General features: G+C 44.4%; 1 protein-coding gene and 1 long non-coding RNA gene across 2 annotated transcripts in view; one reads left to right on the forward strand and one right to left on the reverse strand.

The window, feature by feature from the left end:
• Window positions 1-6157, reverse strand: part of LOC308255500 — a 60996-nt gene extending 54839 nt beyond the window's left edge. Inside the window, exon 1 of the long non-coding RNA XR_013961357.1 lies at window positions 5647-6157. This is a non-coding gene — a long non-coding RNA (uncharacterized lncRNA). The remainder of the gene's footprint in view (window positions 1-5646) is intronic.
• The window catches only part of STK35 (serine/threonine kinase 35), a 42993-nt gene continuing 22476 nt past the window's right edge, over window positions 2695-23211 (forward strand). Inside the window, exons 1-3 of the mRNA XM_080683010.1 lie at window positions 2695-4780; window positions 5383-5983; window positions 17116-17865. Coding sequence (XP_080539136.1) covers window positions 4475-4780; window positions 5383-5983; window positions 17116-17828 — 1620 coding nt within the window. The 5' untranslated portion in view covers window positions 2695-4474 and the 3' untranslated portion in view covers window positions 17829-17865. The remainder of the gene's footprint in view (window positions 4781-5382; window positions 5984-17115; window positions 17866-23211) is intronic.

The following is a 23211-nucleotide window of genomic DNA, read 5'->3' on the forward strand; positions in this document are numbered from 1 at the left end:
TCAAAGGCAGGGAGGGGCCTACTAAAAGGGCCTAAAACCTCACTGTTGCCCTTCCCTTTCTCCTCCATTTCTTCTGTCACTTAATATTGAGCTCCAGCCATGTGTCTGACACGTCTGAGGCTCCAGGGATATGGAGATAGGCATGTTTGTTGAAAATGCTTAGCAGGGAGAGTTGAGCAGGGTCAGGTGGTGTGAAAAGCCTAGCATCTCAGCTCAAATCCCAGCTGTGTGACTTCCTCCCTCAGTCTCTTCTGTAACATGGAGCTAATGACAGTAAGCACATCACAGGATTGGCATTAGAATTCTTTGTTCATATGTGTGCCTGACAGATAGAAAACTTTAGTGAAAGTTGGCTATTAGCCATCCTAAGAATAGGTTACTGCTGGAACTCAAGAAAAATGAAGAAAAAAAAATGCTCAAGCCAGCAACAATTTTGCAAGTAGCTGGTCCTTCTCGCAGCATACAAAAGGATTTCACACCTTGTGGGTATCCTAGACCTTCAGTCCCCGTCTCCCTTAAAATTCAGGTCAGGAAACTAACCAGAAGAGAGAGACTCCACTGGCCCTGCTCAACCTACAGGGCCAGTGACTGCAGCAATGGGCCAGCTCTGCTGCGCACCAGGCAGCCTTTGGTCCTTCGAAGCTCTAAGTAAAGATATGGGTGTCCCTGGTGGCAGGATTTTGTTTGTTCACCTTTTACATCAACTTTATTGCAGTATAATATGCACACAATAAAATGCTATCACCCAGAAAATTGCCTTGTGTCCCTTAGTGGTCAATTCTCACCCCAAAGATAACCACTGGTATAATTCCTGTCACCATGGTCCAGTGTTGCTTGACTTTATAATAACGGAATCATATATATTTTTTCCTCCATTTTTAATAGCTTTATTAAGGTGAAGCTGTAAAATTAATGTACATAAACAGCACCTATTGAAAGTATTGAAGTGTTTTAGCGTATGTCCCTTGAAACTATTAGCACACGAGTATTTCAAGGTAACAAATTCATCACCCTGAAAAGTTTCCTACACTTCTGTATTCCATCCCTGCCTTCCCACCCCAACTACTGATGTGCTTTATGCCACTACAAACTAGTTTTGCATTTTCAAGAATTGTTTATTAGAATCATCCAGTATGTTCACTTTTGTGTCTGGCTGCTTTTACTCAGTGTAATTATTTTGATTCATTCATGTTATTGTATCAATACTTCATTCCTTCCCTCCCCCCACCCCCAAGCAGCATTTCATAGGGTATTTTTCCAATGGTTTTTAGAGAGGGTGGAAGGGAGGGGGAGAGCCAGACAGAGGGAAACATTGATGTGAGAGAGACACATCCATTGGTTGCCTCCCGCATGTGCCCTGACTAGGACCAGGGATCAAGCCTGCAACCTAGGTACCTGCCCTTGACCAGAATTGAACCCAGGAACCTTCAGTCCACCAGGCTGACACTATCCACACTGAGCCAAACTGGCTAGGGCTCCATTCATCCTATCTGAGTAATATGCAAATTGACCATCACTCCAACACACAAGATGGCTGCCCCCATGTGGACACAAGATGGCCACCACAAGATGGCCAGCAGGGGAGGGCAGTTGGGAGGGACCAGGCCTGCAGGGGAGGGCAGTTAGGGGTGACCAGGCTGGCAGAGGAGGGAAGTTGGAGGCAACTGGGCCTGCAGGGAAGGGCAGTTGGGGGGGACCAGGCCTGCAGGGGAGGGCAGTAAGGGGCAAACAGGCTGGCAGGGGAGCAGTTAGGCAACAATCAGGCTGGTAGGGGAGTGTTAGGGGGTGATCAGGCTGGCAGGCAGAAGCGGTTAGGGGCAATCAGGAAGGCTGGCAGGCGAGCAGTTGGGAGCCAGCAGTCTTGGATTGTGAGAGGGATATCTGACTGCCCGTTTAGGCCTGATCCCACCGGGCAGTCAGACATCCCTCAAGGGGTCCCAGATTGGAGAGGGTGCAGGCTGGGCTGAGGGACACCCCCCCCCAGGGACACCCCCCCCCCCCCCCCCCCCGCCCAGGAATTTCATGCATCGGGCCTCTAGTTTCTTGATAAACATCAGAGCCCAGTTTGGGATTCTTATGGGAAAAGCCACTATAAACATTCTTATGCAGATGTATTTGTGAACATAAATACATTTTCATTTCTCTTGGATAGGCATGGAATTGCTGGGTCATAGGTAGATGAATAAAAAACTGCCAGATTATTTTCCCCAAAGTGATTGTACAAATTTTACACTCTCACCAATTGGCTGAAGTTTAACATCAATTTTGTTCCTGTGTCATGGCTTCTGTACTTGTTCCCTCTTCCTTAAATGCCTTTCCACTAGTTTTAGCATGGCTGGCTTCAGGTCTCAGCTTAGATGTCATATTCCAAGGAGACTGTCATAGATTGAATTGTGTCTCACACCCAACTTCAGAAATGCTACCCAAATTTGCATGTTAAATTCACAAGCCCCAAGTATCTCAGCATGTAACATATTTGGAGATAAAGTTAAAATGAGCTCATTGGGCCTCTAATCCAATATAATTTGTGTCCTAGAGGAAAAGATATCCCAGGAAAGGTTTTGTGAAGCCACAGTCAGAAGGCAGGCCATCTGTAAACCAAATAGAGGTCTCAGGCGGAACCAAACCTACCAACACTTTGATCTTGAACTGCTAGCCCCCAGAACTGTGAGAAAACAAATTTCTGTTAAGACATGAGTCTTTGGAATTTTATTATGGGCAGCCCTAACAGACCAATACAGAGGCCTTTCAATCACCATTTTGCAACCATAATAATAATAATAATGATTGATCCACTTAAGAATCATCAATGAATGCTGAAAGTCTGGTGAAGAACAGGATGGTCTCAAAATATCTTCCCATAAGATGCTTAATAGTTACAAAGGGAAAAATAGTTAACTTTTCTGTGGAGTATCTTGGCAGACATCGCCTTAATCAAATGATCAAAGTTAAAATCACCAGCATTGGAACAAATCAATATCATGTGCCTCCCACTGTGATACATTGAGAACCCAACTTCCTGTGGTATTCCTGACAAAATGAATAACCCGAATCTAATCATGAGAAAATATCAGACAAATCCAAATTTAGGGACATCTACAAAATAACTTTCCAATACTCTTTAAAAAGCCAAGGTCATGGAAGATGAAGGGCTAAGTAATTGTCTTTCCAGATTAAAGGAAAGTAAAGAGACAGGACAACTAAATGCAATAAATGATCCTCAATTGGATCCTTGGGAATATCTTAAAGGACATTATTGGGACAATTAGCAAAATTTAAATATGGAAGGTGTATTAAGTAAAAGAATCATATTATTAAAATAGCTGATTTTGATAATTGTACTGAGATTATGCACGAAAATGTCCTTGTTCTCAGGAAATACACACAGAGCATATGGTGATAAAGGGACATGATGTCTGAAACTTACTCTAAAATGATTTAGGAAAAAAACAAAATTCATGTTTTACACACATATATACACAAGAGAAACGTGATAATGAGAACATAGCAAAGTATAACAATTTGTTATTCTGGTTGAAAAGTATGAGAATTCCTTACTAGTCTTGCAATTTATACATAACTTTGAAATTTTACATATAAAAGAGTCTTTAAGTGATCACACTATCACAATGGCCTGTCCCCAATCCCCAGGTACTCTTTAGCCCATTCTTTTTCTCCATTACACTTCTTGTCAAAAGCTATACTTTGTCTTTAATAATACCTTTTTTTGTGTGTGCAGACCCTGTCCTGTTCTAAGTGCTTTAACAATATAAGCTCAGTAAATCCTACAACTACTGTTCTTATCTTACAGATGAGGAATGGAGACACAAGAAAGTTATTAACTTGCCCAAGGTGACCTACTTGATTTGTCTCACATGGCACAGAACCTCAATTAAGGTAGAAACTGTTGTTCGCTGCTCTTTAGCGATTTAGAAGGGAGCCTAGCACATTACAGGAATTTAATAAGTATCTGTAGATTCAGTTAACAAATACTGGGCATTTAATAGGCATTGGGGTACAAAAGCAGTGAACAAAATATTTAAAAATCCATGCAACCCAAGTGGTAAGGCTTAGTCCACCTATTTTGCAGAAGAGGAAAATGAGGCTCCAATCTGAGAAATGATTTACCCAAGATAAAGGGATTAATTGGAGGCCGGGTGTGGATTCCAACCTAGTCCGGGCGGTTCCCAGGAAGAAGCTATTATAAATCCATCAAACCGAATAATCCTGTCAACCAATTAGTATTTATTACGCGCCTACTGAGTGCAGATCATCCTCGCTCAGTATAGGCGAAGAGAGTGGAGGCTGCGGTGCGTGGGCGGCAGCGGAGACCCGGGGGCCGCGGCGGATCGCGGGAATTTGGCGCCTACTTTTGGAGGCTGGCTGTTCTCGTTTGTGATTGGGCCCCGTCTGCGGCTGCTCCGTCGACCTCGGCAGAAACCGTTCGGCTCGCTACTCGACTGGCCTCCGGGGAATGGGCCACCAGGAGCCCCCGCTGACCCGAGCGCCCGCCGGAGGTGGGGCTTATATAAAGAGGTTATGTAAAGGGATCAGCTGGCGCGAACACGTGCAGAGCCGCGGGAGCCCGGACACCGGGTTCTCCCCCGCGCGCGCCGCTGCTATCTCCGGGGCAGCACCAGGTTCCGGCGCACGCCTGGCGCGGGCCATCGGCTCTCGCGTGGCTCGGTACCGAAGACAGCCCCGGCCGGGAGCGGACCATCCCCAGCCCGAGACTCCTGGGGGGAAACCGGCCGTCCGGAAGTGGAGGGCCTCCGGCCAGGTAAGGGCTCCGGCCAGGTAAGGGCGCGGTCTGCGGAGTAAGAGGAAGCGCTAAGGCTAGCTATCCCCACCGCCTCAGGCCCCTGGGAAGGGCAGTGGGCCCCGGACGTGGCGCACTCAGGGCCGCCGAAATTTTAAGCCGACGCTCGCCACCCGCTGCCCTGGAGACGTGGGTCGGTCTGCTCCGCTCCGCTCGGACTTAATTCAATGGACGGTTTACACGCTGGAGAACACTAGGCGGGAAGCAGGGAGGGGGAATCCCACAGGGAGGCGGGCAGGAAAAAAGATTTCCGCAGTCTGAATTGCTTCTAAGGCGATTTTAATAACTTGTAAAGTCTGTTAGAACTTGTTTTTCGTACTCCTAGACGATAAGTTAACTGGGAAGATGGTGGGGGTGTTCCTTTTCTCTCCAGTTCCCCTCTGAGCCACGGCCTATGGTTTCGTCTTTCCCGCTTTCCCCTCCCCTCCCCGGTTCCAGCAGCCGCGGTGGCTTCCGTCTTAAAGGGGCCGCGGCGGCCGGAGGAGGAGGTGGGGCGCCCTCTGGTCTGCGCTCCCAGCCTCCCCGCCTCGGCCTGGTCGTTTAACCGATTCTTTCACCCACAGGTCACAACCCAAGCACCCGCTCCTCCGCGTCCCGGGGCCGGACGGAGGGATGAGGCAGGGGGGGCCCGGGCAGCGCCGTTGCTGCTCCCCCCGCCGCCCGCAGCCATGGAAACGGGGAAGGCGGACGGCGCCCGCAGAGGTACACAAAGCCCCGAGAGGAAAAGGCGAAGCCCAGTGCCGCGGGCGCCCAGCGCGAAGCTGAGGCCAGTGGCTGCGGCCCAGGCCATGGATCCGGTGGCGGCCGAAACCCCCGGCGAGGCCTACCTGGCTCGGCGGCGGCCGGAGGGTGGCGGCGGGTCCGCGCAGCCGCGCTACAGCCTGTTGGCCGAGATCGGGCGCGGCAGCTACGGCGTGGTTTACGAGGCAGTGGCCGGGCGCAGCGGGGCCCGGGTGGCGGTCAAGAAGATCCGCTGCGACGCCCCGGAAAACGTGGAGCTGGCGCTGGCGGAGTTCTGGGCCCTGACCAGTCTCAAGCGGCGCCACCAGAACGTGGTGCAGTTTGAGGAGTGTGTCCTGCAGCGCAACGGCCTAGCTCAGCGCATGAGCCATGGCAACAAGAACTCGCAGCTTTACCTGCGCCTGGTGGAGACCTCGCTCAAAGGTAGGAGCCCTGCGGACCGTCCCGCCCGCGCGGGGCCTGGACCCGCTGCTGTGGGCGGCTCGGCCAAAAGTGACCTCGGGACCACTAGGTCCTGTCACCCTGGGCCCAGACACACCCTCCTCTCCGGGCCCTGGCATTGGGGTCCACGTCTCGGCCTTGGACCTAGAATAGTCCCTGGGACGGACGTTAACTGGTGTTTTCATAACAAGCGCTCGCCAAGTTCTAATCATTGTCTTAATAAGTGCTCGGTACGTGCGAGCCATTATTATGAAACGACTAGTACTTTTAAGATCTGTCGGGGAGTGGAGGGGGTTGGGTTCAGAGTTGGAGGAAGAACTGTATACGCCCCCTCATCTAGGGCCTCTCTCTTTTCCCCTCTCTGTCTGGTTCCAAATATCCTCACAGCCCTCTCCCCCAACTCCACCCCCGAAACTCTTGCTTCCTAGTTTCCCTTTTCCTCTGAGACCACCAGCCCTTCGTCCCAGGGCAGTCAAGCAAACTGTCGGTTTTCTGCCCAAGTCCTCTGGGGCCAGCGGAATAATAACCCCCCAGGTGGGCCCAGTGCTCTCACACAACAATATCTAACATCTTTTTCGCCCACTTTACATTCTTAAACGATTTCTTAATCCTCTGAGGCTGGCATGGAAGTGGTTTTATTTATAGGAAAGACTGGGCTCAGTGAGGCAGGGGGCTTTGCCTTCCTTGGGAAGGCAATCTTCGTTTCTGCGTTTTCATTGCAGTTAGCGAGTGAGTTCATCATGGGTTCTCAGTGCTCACATATCTTGCTTGTGCTAAGGGAAGCCAAGGGTCTGTTCAGGGAGGAGAGGGCCATGGGCTAGAAGGGTCTGAGGTTATTAATCTGAGTCCCAACTATGTCCTAATGGTCTTCCAGAAGTGACTTTAGGTAATAATTCTAAAAGTCCTCCCTCTTTCTATAAATGTCGAAATTAATGATTAGACATGAACAATGATGGTTAATCAGTTTATAAGGGAAGTCACGTTGTATTGCTGGTTTCTTTACAAGAATCCAGATTGGTCTTTATTCAAGGCCTAGAGCCTTTCAAATTGGTAATGGTGCCCTCCCTACCCCAAGATGAACCTTTAAGAATGGGAAGGATTTGGGGTGGGTTTGGATAGGGCATTTTGTTTGAAACTTTTGCCTGACTTTAAGATCTTACCAACTCATCCCAGGAGAACTCCCAGTCCCATTTCAAGTCATTGTTTCACAGTGGGTTGAGGGACATGATGAATATCACTTGGGGTTCTTTTTCATAATAGGCTTTCGCTTTATATGCCCATCCATCCTGAAAAAAAGCACACCTTCCCCCCAGGGTGAATATATTTATTTTGAAAAGATTTTCCAGTAGATTCTTTTAGCTCACCTGTATTTTATAAGCTCTTCACTTTACTTTCAGACCCCTTTCTCTGAAATGAGTGGTCTGGTCATTAGCCTCCTTACTGGTTTATTATATACACTGTACTAGAGGCTGCTGGCCCGGGTCAAACTCGCAGGTCGAGGGGACAATTTGCATACTATGCTTTTATTATATAGGATGCTTACAATAGAGTAAACTAGAAAAAAAAAAGTTAAGAAAATCATAAGGAAGAAAAAATAAATTTACAGTATTTATTGAAAAAATCAGCATATACAGTTCAAGCCCTTGTTCAAGAGTCAACTGTACACTATTAAAACTTTCCCCACCTGGAGAATTTGTCACAACACCAGAGTAAACAGTGGTTGATACCATGGGCTTTGGAGTTAAACTCACTTTTATCATGGCTTGTCTGAACTGATTGCATGGGACTTGGGACAAGTTGTTTCAAAGCTGTGGGGAGCATGCCTTTATCCCTAAGATGACATAGGGTTGCTGTGCAGCCTGAGAGTGTCATTAGGTGTTCCAGATAAGGAGGAATTCATTGCCTCAATAAGTTTAGGCTATATTTTGAATCTTCTACCATCATCCCCTTTGAGGTTGGCGGTGTTCTTGTTCAAGTCTCCCAAACTTGTTTGACCATGGAACACACCCTATTTCCTGGGAACACCAAGTTGACGGAAACACTGGTATTTTCTTTTGTGAACTAAAACAGCTATAGAAATGAAGTATGTTGCTTTAGGTCACTTAATGTGTTCCTTTCAGTAGTTTGGAGTGTTAATATATGAGCTTCTATTATGGGTCAGGTAATGTTAGAGATGGAGCACTGAAGTTACATTGCCTCCACTTATGGAACTCGCATTGAAATTTACATGTCAAGTGTTAATTTAGAAAGCAGTAAATAGGCACCCAGGGCTTTTTGTTTATTTGTCCTTTGCTATTAATATTAAAGTGGAGAACAATTTTTTGCTATAAATATTTAAAGTGGAAAACAAATACTCAAATTACTCCCTTTTCCTGGCTTCAGCTTCCAAAGTTTAGCAGTCTTACTCTACGGTGTGGTGCTGACTTTACAACATACTGATATTCAGGAATGTTAGAGCTGGAAGGAATCTTAGAGATAATCTGGTTCAACTGTCATTTAAGTAGAAAATCCTTTGTAGCCACCTTTTCCCAGTCTTTAGCAATTTAGGATAATTTTGAAACAGAACAAAAAGGGTTAATCTGCCTTAAGGTCTCAGTTGAACCAAATCTGCTTACAGGCATACCTCCTCCAATAGGTGTGGTTTCACATCATCACAATAAAGCCAGTCATAATCTATTTGCTGGTGGAAGATCTTCAGTTGGTTTAAAAAAATCGGGGGTGGGGGGGGTGGGGGAGGGGAGACACAATAAACGAGGTATGCCTGTACTTTATACTTTTACTGAATCCCTCTAGTTATTTAGTTCACTGTATTTTACAAGCTCTTCATTCTCAGGCTGTCTCCTCCTTCACTATGGTTAATGAATGGTCTGGACTTGTCCCTAAAGGAACTTAATTTGGGAAGTTTGAGGACCTGTAGAAGACTTAAATTCTAATCAGGTCACAGGAGGAAAAAGGTTGGCTTATTAACAAGGGTTTCCTACATATTGTAAAGAATTAACAGGAATGAGAATCAGAAGTTGCTAGAGAAGGTGGGCCTGAAAGAAGGGAGCCTAGGACCACATGGGTAGGTAGTGAAGAGAGAAGGAGGAATCATTTATTTCACAATTGGGCCAAATAGAGAATAGTGTTTCCCCCAGCATTAGTAGCAGCTCTCTAGTGAATGCTCAGAGGCATTTCTGTAGTCTTAACAAATTATTTTGACATATAAATAATCCAATATCCAAAAGAATAGGGCAACTTTTAAATTCAGTTCTTGGTCTTTTCTAGCCTTGTTTAATAGACTTCTGTGCCTGTCCTTTTCTCTCTGAACATACATGGAACAAGTCCTACCCAGAGCATTATGTAGATAACAGAACCTGCAGAGTCCATAGTGGTCTTAGGTGTTGATCTGGCTTTCTGTTTCACAGGGAAGGAAACTGAAGCCCATAAAAGCACTGGACTTGCCCCAGAGGAGTTAGTGGTGGCATTTAGGCGAGCCTTCAGGCTTTTAAACACCAGATTAGCAATCCTGTAAATTATTTGGTTAATGAGTTGGTGTCTTTATTTAACTTTTAAATACTTTTTACAAAAAGGAGTTAAGGCATCAACAGTTCATTTTTATCTCCTTTTTTCCTTTGCTAAAGCACCTAAAACTAAATTCATGATTACTGCCACTTAGAAGACAGCAGGCAAGCCTTGAGGTCAGTGTAAAACTCAGACATTCTGGTGCTTTCTCTTAAAGTGCACACTGATCCTAAGGACAAAACAAACAAGCAAAAATGCAGGACAAACTCTCAAGGCTCATAAACTAAATTAGAAAGCTAGGAACCTAGCTTATCCAAACTTGGTAAACAGTAGCTCTGCTTTACCAGTTATTTGATGTTTGTTGCTCTTGGGATACCTTTAGGTGGCTTGACATGGGTGGGAATCTCGGTCGTTGGGAGACAGTCTTGTCTGTGCACCGATGCCCAGTGATGGCTGTGAGCCAGGCACTGTATTACAAAGTTTCCTCATTTGGGCAGAAGACATATGCCCAAATGATCCCAGCGGAAGGTCCAGAGTGATGGGTATCGCAGAAAACAGTAGAGGTCCCCTATGGGAGTATAGAGGCAAGGGGAAATAGGGAAGGAAGTAGACTTTAGTAAGCTGTGGGGGATCGGGGGAGTAGTAAGGGGAGGAAGACCAGGGTCTTAGCAGTGGATTGGTTGTCAGCCTGCAAGCTCCCCCCAGCCTGTTGATTGCCCAGGGAAACCTTAGGCTCAGTACCAGGCCACCAGTGCCCAGGCCTCTAGAACAGCAGTCGCCAACCTCAAGGAGTGGTCCGTGGATCACCGGTTGGCGACCAATGCTCTAGAAAGCAACTCTGAATTCTCTGATGTGCTTGGAGGTCTCAGAGTTTAGAAAGTCCTCCAGTAAAGGCAGAGAGCTGAATGGTGGTCTTTGGCTTTCATAACAGTGAGTTTATGACAGTGATATAGGTAAAAGGCAGCATAGGGGCCTTGGAAATGAATGGGATACAGTAGAACACTAGTATTGACTTGGAGTCAGGAGGTGTTGGTCCCAGTTTCACACTGTTAATAAGAGCTAAAACTTAACTGATTGCAGTGTGCCAGGTCTGTTCTAAAGGTTTTACACCTGTTAACTGATTCAGTCCTCAAAACCACCCTTGGAAGTCAATGCTATAATTATCCCTATTTTACAGGTGAGACAACTGAGGCTTTAACAGCTGTGCTGCACTCTTGGGGCAGGTGGCTTGAGTTCTTAGTGGTTCTGTTCTTCTGGATCGTTAAATGGGCATAAGCATATTTCACACAGAAACCAATGGCTACTATTTATTTTTAATTATATATTAGTATTTGTGGCACTGCTGATTTCTGTCGGTGCCTTCTCTAAATGTCTCAGCTGCCAGGCACCCTTTACCTCCTTTCTGGTCTATTCTTGAATGTCTTGGGACAACCAGGCAGACTTCTCTCCTGCTACCAACCAGCTGCCTTCCTTCTGTGTGCATTGGGGATTTTAGATCCCAGCCCCAGGAGACAGAAACAACCCTTACTTGAGAGCTTTGGCTAATAGGGTTGCATTGGGTAGGGCTTTTTATAGTATGTAAAAACTCAAGGAGAGCTTAATAGAACATCAGTTTATTTTTACTCCAATAGGATATGGCCTTTGGGGTCCTTATGGCCAGGAGCCCTATTTAGTGATTCTCAAATTCTGGATGTCTTTAAGTTATATAGCTGCATGCCCTATTCATAGGCCCTTAGACATTTGCCCAGGGTCACATGGCCATGGAGGTGGAAGAGTGGGGATGATGTTGACTACAGACCTAGCTGTCTCCTTGTCCTTTCAGATTCTAGGCATATGGGTTCATAATTGGCCTTTTGGCTTCTGTGAAACACTGTGTTTCTCTGGCAGCCACCCTAAGGGGTCCATTCTCTAGTGCACAATGATATTTGACTAATCTTGAGAAGTATTTTGAACACACCCTGCTGTGTTGACAACTGGACCTCCCCACCCCCAACGTCTTAAAGTAACAGCCCAAGGTCATTGAGACTGGGACTTAGAGGTTGGTCTACTCTATATGCACATCTTTTCCTTGGGAAGACATGCTGAACTGGGTCCTTGTCTTCAGCAGCTTCTCAGAACTGAGATCTTTAGCTGTGCCACTTCTTTAACATATGTTAATGTATAATTCTTAACTAATCAAGAACAGGGATGGCTGTAGTCAACAAATTCAAACTACGTTTTTCTAGTTTCCTTTCTAATCATTTTTCTTAAATATTATAATTTTACATATTTTTTTTACTTGACATTAAACTTGCTTATGACATAGTTTTTTATTTAAGTAAATTTTGTTGAAGTGTAACTGGCCTTTTAAAGCATTCAACTAAGTGATAATCATAAGATTAACTGTTAACTACTCTTGGATAGTTGTTTCCAATGCTTCCCTTTTATTGTGCTGTATGGAATACCAGTTCTGGTTGTTTTTGGTGCGTGGTGTATCTTTTTTGTTGCTGTTGGTGGTAGGGGATTTTGTTTTTTTGTCTTTTTGGTACTCTTCACTAAGAATAAATTGCTTGAATGGGATTTTTATGTCAAATGGATTGAGCATTTTTAAGATCTGTGACACATGCTGATCTAGCATCTCAGCATATTTAAAATCATAATTAGTTTTCTATTGAAAAATGAACCTGAATCGGACTGGATGAACATTAAACTCCTTGGCAGCATCCTGTACATAAGAGTCTACTTAACAAGGAGCTTGGGTCTAAGTGGAAATAAAACATGTAGGTGTTAAATTCTGCTGCTGGCACTAAGAGGCAATAGTGGAGCTCACAATTAGAATCCAGGCTAACTGGCTATGAAGCCATAGGCAAGTTATTTAATCTTTTGAGGCTTAATTTCCTCATATATGACAGGGGATATAATTATCATCTAAGTAGGTAGGGGTTTGGAGTAAGAAGAGAGGATTGGCTAGAGTCCTGTCTGAATTCTTCTTGTCCATCACATAATATGTGATAAGACACTAAGTTCTATTGATTCTAAACCTCCAAGACCTCGTTCTCCCATCCCCTTTTCACCCCTCTCTTGGCAGTCATCACTTCCTTGGCTTTCAAAACCTCCTGATGAGTATTCCATCTCTAACTCCTTACGCTTCCAGAGGGAACTGTTTCATCAATTCTCAGACATGCTCTTTCACATGTTAACATCTCTGAAGTCAGAGCTCAGCTTAGTCAATGGCCTACCATGGTGTTGTCAGCAGCCTGTCGATCTTACTTAAATGGTATGTCTTAAAAATCAATGATTTCTTAGGTTCAATAAGCAGTATCTTTTCTAAAATAGATCAAGAACTTTTAGTTAACTTCCCATGTCTTCCAGTTGAACTTCTAATCCTTTTGTCTGCCAGAAACCATTTCTCATGACCTACCTCCAGGCTCATTTGTGACTATCTCCTACTGCAGCTCTCCTCTGATTACCCCAGATTACTTGGATCCTTCGCTGCAAACTCACACCCCACTGTGCTCTGCTCACTCCCTTCATCCTGGGAGACACAGCTCAAAGACCCTCCTTGCAATGATTCTCAGCCCGCCTCTCCTCCCCACCTTTCCCTGCTCCTCAGGCAGAATGACACCCTATTTCTTGTTCTCAGGTTTACCACCTCTAAAACAGTGTCCAATGAGATGAGACAGCTTACATAATGAACCTTTAAAATAGTGCCTGCAACCCAGTGGACTCTCAAAGGTTAACTTACCTTGAATCCTTACAGCCTCCAAATAACACTCTTACTATTTTCTTCCCCTCTGGGAAGCTAAATTTTTAACTCTCATTCATCTTATAGAACTGTCCGATAATACCAAACAAAGGAATTATAAAACTTAAGTAAAGTTCATTTATTTTCTATCTGTTCAAAAAAACTGTAAATTTTGTTTGGGGATTCTGCTAGTTGCTGCATGTATCTATTCCAATTATACATCCTGAAACTGGAGAAATCACCACAGGCTGACTCGGGGACCCACTGGGACCACTGTGAGATGGACCTGTGCTAAAGCTCCATGGATCACCTGACCTCTGTAAGCCCCTACTCCGACTGGCGAACCCCAGTGACATTTTTGTGCCCAGGAATTAGTGTCATTTCAGAACAAGTGTTTGGTAATTCCACAAAAGTTTGACCAGTTTCCCTTCTCCAAATGAGTCACCTTGGTAAATTATAAGACTAGGGCCTTGGCTGCTCAGAAGAGGAAAGTTACCTGGGAGATCAGGCAAGTGTTAGTAGGTTGGCATTCAAGCTGGTCCCATAAGGTACACGCAGATTTAGGGAGAGGATGCTTTTTAGATAGAGATCACCTATAAAAAAATTGTGGTCTGGTCTAGCTATGGGTTTTGGCTATAGGCCTGTGAAATGTGATATGGAATCATGGACTTTCATTTTCTGATCTGTTTCATCTTTTGCCTAACACATGGCCTGCAGCACCAGGATTGTTGAAATCAGTGACTTCTGCCCTACCCGGTTTGGCTCAGTGGATAGAGTGTTGGCCTGCGGACAGAAGGGTCCCAGGTTCGATTCCAGTCAGGGGCACATGCCTGGGTTGGTTGTGGGCTTGATCCCCAGTGGGGTCTTGCAGGAGGCAGTCAATCAGTGACTCTCTCTCATCATTGATGTTTCTATCTTTCTCTCCCTCTTCCTCTCTGAAATCAATAAAAATATATTTAAAAAAAAAATCAGTGACTTCCTAGGATTAGGCTGAGATCTGGTAGGAATAGTGATGTGTTAGTGGTAGGCAGGATGTGATGCCCCAAAGTATCTTACACTTGGCAAAATGTATTTCATGCCTGTGACTTAACTCACAGTAATATGTGGAGCAGGTGTCATTTCCATTTGGTAGATTACAAGACTGAGGCTCAAGGAGGTTCAGGGACTTGCCCAGAGTTCTAGCCATCATGCCTCAGTCTCTCCATGTTTTCCTTTGAACTAAGAAACCACTCAGTAAACCAATGGGACTCCTTGCCTTCTGGTCTGTGCTCTTCCTGTGACTTCAGCTTGGCCTGCTTCTCGAGAGAAATGCATGGAGTGCCACCTCTCCTCCCTCCACCTTGCTGTGAGGTAACCGAGAGGCCCAGGTAGGCAATCTGCCTGAAGGAAAGGACTGGAAGTCTGACCAGTCTCTTCCTTTATTTTTATTTTATTTCATTTTTTTAGTGGGCTGCTGGGGATTCCACGTGAAAACATGCTTCAGCTTCTTGTGTGAAATAAGCCTGTGCAAAGAAGTACTTTTTGTCTCTAGGACAAGTAGCTGCGTTCCCCAGTTTTCCATTCTGTCATCCTCATGGGTGCTGTGTCTGATTCTGTTTCTTCCTCTCCAGTGCTTTCCTCTCAATAAACAGCCCCCACCCCCATCCCCGAAGCGTCTCCTAAGCTTAGCTCACTTCCCAGGCTCTTCAGTCCTGGGTCCCATCTGCCCCACCCATTCACTCACTTAGGGTACTTTTTTTCCCCCTGGATTCTCATAACCTGGACTTACATTGTAGTCTGTTTTGCAGACTTGTTTTCTTTTTACTTCAGTTGCCATAGTTCCCAACTTTGTATATAAAATAATCACTCCCCACCCTTTCTTTCCCCACTGTTTCATTGAAAAAGTTGCACTATTTTCTGATGGGGCCTTTGCAGAAGGGATTTGATGGTTTTTTTAAACTTTTCCTTTCTGGCTCTACCACCAACAGACATTTCTTGCCCCTGTTTATGAGTTTTTATTCTGGAGTCTAGATTGATTCAGGATTCAGATCACTTCCTTTCATAGTGTTTTTAGATAAAGAACCTCAGCCCACTAGAGCCGATGACCTAGAAAGAGGATTATGAGATAGGAAACAACTGATTTAAAAAAAGAAAGAAAGAAACCCATCTGCCCTAAACTGGTTCTACCTGTATTACTTTGATTGTGAGTGATTAAACAAATTATATAATTACAGGGGAAATAAGGCCTGTCAGATCATGGTCAGAAACCTAAGGGTTTTGCCTTGTCAATTTTATTGCCTTAACCTAGAACTCCTAAACCTCTGGCTTTGGTAGACTATGTGCTCTGGTAATTTGGGGGCCACTTGGGTTGGAAGGTGGCAGGATATCCTGGATCACTATTTCTCTTTATAATGAAGTAGAGTACATAACTAGTAAAAAGAAACCTTCCAGGAGAGGCTGTGTATAGCCGTCGTTTTTAGTAGAATGGAGATACCATACTGGGGATCATAGGACTTGTCCTTAGGCCCTAGCATAGTCATGAATGATCCATGTGGCCACCTTGGGCAGGCCCAGCCTCATCAGCTAGGTAAGACATCTGTCTACTTGAAGCTTAACTTCTGGGGCACTGGTAGTTAACAAATAACTTCACATAAGGGCACCATGGGTGGAGGTGGAAGACGGCATGGAGGGAGTAAATGGTGATGGAAAAAATAAAAAGATAATAACTAAAAAAAAGAATATTGGGATTTGTGTGGAGATGCCAGTCACCAGCTTTTCTGGAGCTTCTATGGTTCAAAAGGAAAGATGGAAAGATAAGAGCTGGAGTTTAAAGCCAACACAATGTGATTCCACCTATACATCTACTTCAGACTCCACTGTTCCCACCAGACTTCCTATTTATATCTCTAGTCCATTTGTTCTTTGTTCTGTTAATCCATTCCATCTCTCAGCCTAGAATTCCCTTCTTTCTTCTCTCTGCTGATGTACAGCCTGTCCTTTAGGGATAACTTAAATCTTGTCCCTTCTCATTTCTTTAGATCCGGCAACTCCTACTCATCTTTGAAATAGTGGCAATCTTCTTTAAATCAAGCTTCATTAGAGATGGGAGTGTTGTGTACTCACTGTGATAGGCACATGGTGGGCTAGCAGAAAACTGAATTGGAGTGTGCCTCTGGAATAAACAGAATTGTAGTGCAGTTCTAGATGTATTGACAAGAATCAATATACGTTAATAAAGAAGGGAGGGAAGGTCATTTGATTGGCATGGAGTAACAAACATTTGACAATCTTCTCACATGCTTTGCCTTGTCTCAGCAGCAGCCCTGGAGGGTATGGGTGGTATGATGCTGCCTCGTTGGAAACAGTATTAAGAAATGCAATGGTTTCGCAGTCAAATGGATTTGAGTCTGTGAATTCTAAGTCTCTATGAGCCACAGGTTCTTCTATTTTATAAGATGGAGCTGTTTCCTTTTACCTCCTTAGGTAGTGGTAAACATTAAGTTGAATGTAAAGTGCCAGTGCAGGCACTCTGTAAGTGGTTACATGTGGCCATTTACAGGTGAAGAAGCAGAAGTAGAAACATGGAAAGGTAAACTACATTGCTCCTGGCTGTTCACGCAGTCAGCAGTAAACCAGAGTTACAACTCAGGCACCCTTAACTCCAAATTCAGGTGCTTGATGCCAGTCCCTGCAGCCTGTGTCACGTTTTGTCCCTTCACTCATCCTGTGTGAGTAGAGATGGGCTGGCTGTGTAGAGTTGGCTCATGCCAATTTTACTAGTCCTCCTGGATTGGAGCAATTGTCACCACTGTCACTCTTAACTTTAATAGACTGCAATCCTGTAGCCTAAAGGTGGTGTGAATGTGCCCATCTCACTCAAGCTCTTTCCGGTCTTCCTTTGATTTAGGAGAAAGGATCCTGGGTTATGCTGAGGAGCCCTGTTATCTCTGGTTTGTCATGGAGTTCTGTGAAGGTGGAGACCTGAATCAGTACGTCCTGTCCCGGAGGCCGGACCCAGCCACCAACAAAAGCTTCATGCTACAGCTCACAAGCGCCATTGCCTTCCTGCACAAAAACCACATCGTGCACAGGGACCTAAAGCCAGACAACATCCTTATCACGGAGAGGTCTGGCACTCCCATCCTCAAGGTGGCAGACTTTGGACTAAGCAAGGTCTGTGCTGGGCTAGCCCCCCGAGGCAAAGAGGGTAATCAAAACAACAAAAATGTGAATGTGAATAAATACTGGCTGTCCTCAGCCTGCGGCTCAGACTTCTACATGGCCCCTGAAGTCTGGGAGGGACACTACACAGCCAAGGCTGACATCTTTGCCCTGGGCATTATCATCTGGGCAATGATAGAAAGAATCACTTTCATTGACTCTGAGACCAAGAAGGAGCTCCTGGGGACCTATATCAAACAGGGGACCGAGATCGTCCCTGTTGGTGAGGCGCTGCTAGAAAATCCAAAGATGGAGTTGCACATCCCCCAGAAACGCAGGACTTCCATGTCTGAGGGGATCAAGCAGCTCTTGAAAGATATGTTAGCTGCTAACCCACAGGACCGGCCTGATGCCTTTGAACTTGAAACCAGAATGGACCAGGTCACATGTGCTGCTTAAAATTCAGGGCAAAGCATCTTGCTTGTTTTTAAACTAGGTGAGTGTACTCTTTTTGTTGTGCATGCAGTCTTCCTGGACTGGCTTTTTCACCCTGGGCTCTGGGGCGGGCCCTTACGGATTTGGGAAATGCAGGATTGAAGAGATCTAAGTGCTTGTTATCAAAGATCCCCCAAGTCTTGATGAGATATGTGGGATTATTTGAGTATGAGTTGGAATGTCTAGAGACGTTTTCTGAGTGGAGTTGCATTGGAGTTGAGTTCTTACATTTCCTAGAAACGTTTTCTCATTAATAAAGGCTTACTGTAGAAAATGTACAAAAAGGTAACGGGCAATTTTTTTCAGGGGATAAATGCCATCCCTAATTGTATCCCTCCTACTTGCACATCCACTTCTACATAGTTTAGATCATGCTGTGGTTAACAGTTTTGTTTCCTGCTCTTTCACTCCATGCTAATCTGAGCATTTCCCCATGTCATAACTTTGAAAGTATGGCTTTCATTATATGTACCATAATAGAGCCATTTTCCTACTCTAGATATCAGATGATTTCTCCATTTTTATACACTATAAAGACTGTGAGTATTCTTACCTGGAAGGCTTTGCTTATGTAAATTATTGCCCACATTTATTGTGAGCTTTCCCTTGTCAAGTATTGTGCTAGGCTCTGGGGTAACAATGGTAAGCAACACCAGAAATTTGCCCCATCCTCATGAAATTTGCAACTTAGTTGGGGAGAGAAACATAACTCAATATTTATCATAGTCTCTTTGCAACAAAGGAGAAGAGTAGAGTTAAGGAAAACTGACCTTTCAGGGGATGGTGGCCAGAAGCAAGAGTAGGAAATTGGGAGCAAGGAGGAGCATTCCAGGTAGAAGATGAACTCTGCAAAGGACCTGAAGCCAGAGGGACCTTAGCACATTTGAGAGACTCCACCAATTTGGGTGAGTGGAGACCAATTGGATCAGTTTTATTCACACTAGTAAGGGATGTTGTTGAACCTGCAATTAGGTAGCACTGAGGATAAAGGAGTGCCTTGATCTTCAGGGCAGAAAATTGGCAAGACAACTGGCCAGATGTGGAAGTAGAAGAAAGTAATAGACGTGGGAGATTAATGGCAGTATATGCAAATTCTGACATGTGATCTGGTCAGAATTCTTTTCCTTAAAAACAGAACTCTCTTTGTGGGAAGGGAATAAAAGAACATTGACCCATATCTGCTAGGTATTTTCACATGTACCATTTTGTTTCGCCTTTGCAACTCTGTATCCCAGTGGTCGGCAAACTGCGGCTCGCGAGCCGCAGTTTGCCGCTCTGTTGACTAATGAGTTTGCCCACCACTGCGTAAGGTATTAATTACCCTTACCCAGAAGTTTTGACTTCAGGTTAAAGACATTAGTACATTATGAAAATGTTTTTTAAGTGTTTTTCCCTAAGGCAGAGGTCGGCAAACTCATTAGTCAACAGAGCGGCAAACCGCGGCTTGTGAGCCACATGTGGCTCGCGAGCCGCAGTTTGCCGACCACTGCTAAATCCTACTAAATTAAAGGCAGGTATATCTTACTCATGCCGCTTCTTTTCTTTTGCCTTTTTTCTTAATATTAATATGGCAAGCTGGAAGTAAACTACTCTTACATTTCACTGAAGCCTTGAAATGAGGTGATGGAGATGGGGCTAATCCCGGTGGTTGATTAGAAGGAGGGAGCACATGAGACACAGAGCCCTCCATCTTCTGGGTGGGTTTTTAGTCACCCTCCTTTCCTGTCATCATCCTCAGATTTCTAGTTGGACTTGGTAAATATTGTGTTGAGCTGGTTACATCTGTAGTGCTCTCACCGAATTTATTCCTAGAGTGGATCACTTGGTTTAATTGTTCCATTCCATGAACATTTATGAGTACCTTCCAGATGCCAGGCCAGTCTTGCCCAATGAGGAAGAGAATCATGTCCCTAAAGCTAGATTTGGGCTAATACCATGTTAAAACCCCCAAAAGGGTTGGCTAGAGAGTGTTTTAATTGTATTTCATGATGTCACTTCCCATTTCCATCTCATCTTTTACACTTTAAAAAACCCCTTAGAATTCAAGTTTGCCCTGGAATAGGAAGAAGGTTGTCATTGGAAGAGGGACCTGAATTTGGGTTAGGGTTATGGGGTTGTCACAACTAATTGAGATCAGGGCTTGCATTTGAACATCCACACTTGAGATTTGTGCTGTTGTAGCTAAATAGGAGTGATTCCTGCAAGTAAGAGAAATAGGTGACCTTGAGAGGAGAAAAAGTTAGGTACATAGTGTCCCAGGCTGACAGCTAATAAAGACAGTACAGTACTTGGTCTTTTGGTTCCTATTTGAGTGTAGCCTATTCTGCCCTAGCTGGGCACTTAGAATTATGGGCCTGGGCCCAGGTCTGTGTGACCAGATGCTGAACCTTGTGTTAAAAGTTTCAAATCAGTTATGCCCTGGCCAGTTTGGCTCAGTCGCTAGAACTTTGGTCCACAGAATGAAGGGTGGTCTGGGTTTATTTCCCAGTCAAGGGCATGTACCTGGTTGCAGGCCTCATATTGGCCTGGATCAGGGGTGTGCAAGAGGCAACCCATCGATGTGTCTCTCGCATTGATGTTTCTCTTTCTTATCCCGTTTTCCCTTCCAATCTCTAAAATCAGTGAGGGGAAAATATCCTCAGGTGAGGATTAACCAAAAGCTTCAAATCAATTATGACTTGAGCTCTATCTGTCTGGCTAAAATTGGGAAGGTCTATTGAGTCCAAATACCTTTTTCTCCCAATAGGCTTTATAGATGGAGAAGCTGATTCCATATATTGATTTATTGGGAAACTATTTGGCAGGGATGATTTTAAGCACAGAAGATACATTAGTGAACAAAACAAATTCTTGCAGTTGTGGAGACATTCTAGTAGGGAGACAGATAAACGTAGGTGATATGTTAGAAAGTACTAAGTGCTGGGGGTAGGGTGGGTGTAGAACAGGATAAGGGAGATCAGAATGCTGGGAGGTCAGGCGGGGCTGGAGGTGTGTTTTGAAGTAGAAGAGATCAGGGTGGGTCTCCTTGAGACAGTGACATTTGAGCAGTGAAGGTTAGGAGTTTAGAGAGTGAGTCATGAGGATTTCTGGCAAAAGAGCATTCCAGAGGAACAGCCAGCCTAAAGGCTTAAGGGCGGCCTAGTAAACGAAGAGTGTAGGAAGAAAGCCCAGAGAGACAACTAGGAGTCCATTAGAATAGGCCTTATAGGCCATTGTAAGGAGTTTGGCTTTCATTCTTGGGTAAGATAGAAACACATTGTTGTGTATTCAGTTATCTAATCTTTTAAGAGTCACTATGACTTCTGTGCTAAACGTAAGCCACAGGGTTGAGCAAGTGAGGGGATGAGATGGGGGCTACTGTAATAACCCAGGTGAGAGGTAACAGTGGAGCAGAGGAGGTGATGATTGGATTTGGGGTGAGTTTTTGAAGTCAGCCAACAGGATTTCCTGCTGGATTGAATGTAAGAAAGAAATTGAGGATGACTTCAAGGTTTTGGCCTTGGAAGCCATTGGAAGGATAAAGTTACCATCAGCTGAAATTGGAAAGATATTAGGAGGAACAGGTTTGGCTGGAGAGTTAGGCTTTAGTCATCTGAAAATTTGGAATGCCTATTAGAATCCAGCTACAGAGGTAGAGTGGACAGTTGGATGAGTGTGGAGTTCAGGGAGGAGGTCTGGTCTAGAGATACAAATTTAGAGATGGCCAAGGTACTAGAGTGAATATAGAGAAGATTCCAACGAACAACTGAGCTCTGAGCCATCCAACATTGAGATTGGGGAGAAAAGAAACCACAGATTGGAGACCTGGATATGGTCTCCTGGAAGCCAGGTGAAGAAAATACCGAAGGAGGAAGAAGTAATCAGCCATGGCATATATGCTGGTAGATTGAGTGAGATGAGGACTGTGGATGGACCAATGGATTTAACAACTGGGAAGTCCTTAGTGCTCATGAACAATTTTGGTGGCACATAATGGGGAAAACCATTAACTAGAGTAGGTTTGAGATGGAATGAAAGAATAATTGGAGACAAGTGTGAATAGAGCAATATCTCTTAGTTTTTGGTCTATTACACTTGAAACCGAGGACTCCAGAGAGCTTTTGTTTTAGGTTTTACCTATGGATATTTGTGATATTAGAAATTAAGACAAATGTTTTAAATGTTCCTTTCAAGTGAATATAAATATTAGCTAGATTGACTACATGTTAACATAAGTATCATAATTTATGAAAAAAACTATTTTCACATGAAACAGTAGAATGGCACTGTTTTATAGTTTTGCAAATCTCTTTAGTATCTGCCTTAATAGTCAGCTGGATTCTCATATATGCTTCTGCATTATAACCTGGTGCCATGTCTGTCATCATGAAACTTCTAGAAAACTCCACTGTACACTTAGGAGAGAATGGAAATGAAAAGGCAAATAATGTCTGAGTGTTATGAAAAGGTTTATTAGTTTCATGGATTCCCAAACTGCATACCACACTTGGAGAACCGTTGGTGGTATTGATGACGGTTACTGAGGAATTTTACTGGGAAGGGGAGCTGAGAAATAGGGGGCAGCTGGAGACCAATGAAAGCACTGAGTTTGTGTGTCCTGATTCCTAGCCTGCTTTTCTATTAGACCTGTTGTTGTGGCTCCGACTCTAGCTGCATATAGGAAACATACTTATCTCCAGTACCAGCACCAATCTAGGATTGTAGATTTCAGAGTAGTATTTAAGTCAGGGTTACATGATTTTAGTGTTTTACAACAATGAATGGAAATGTGCTTTGGGTTGGAAACAAAGGTTTTCTCTGAATGGTATGTTGCCTAGTGCCGTGGTCAGCAAACTGCGGCTCGCAAGCCACATGCGGCTCTTTGGCCCCTTAAGTGTGGCTCTTCCACAAAATACCACGGCCTGGGTGAGTCTATTTTGAAGAAGTGGCGTTAGAAGAAGTTTAAGTTTAAAAAAATTAGGCTCTTAAAAGAAATTTCAATCGTTGTACTGTTTATATTTGGCTCTGTTGACTAATGAGTTTGCCGACCACTGGCCTGGTGGATTATCTAAGGTTGAGTCCCATTTCTGTGGTTTACTGGCTATGTGACCTGAGGCAAGTTATTTTATCTCTCTGGGTTTTATTATCCATAAAATAGAGTGGATCATACTTTTTGAGGTTGTTGGGAATCACAAGAGGTTGTGAAAGTACCTTATAAAAACGGCCTAAATGAAATGTTAAATGGTAGATGTATACACTTTGACTTGAAGTATAAGTGTTCTTTTTTTTTTCCCTAAAGGCAGTGGTCTTGAGTAGTGGCCTTGCCTCTGATGACTACCAAATAGATATTTTTTCTTTCTTTTTTTTT

This window comes from Plecotus auritus (genome assembly GCF_963455305.1).
Source record: "Plecotus auritus genome assembly, chromosome: 8".
NCBI classification, from domain to species: domain Eukaryota; kingdom Metazoa; phylum Chordata; class Mammalia; order Chiroptera; family Vespertilionidae; genus Plecotus; species Plecotus auritus.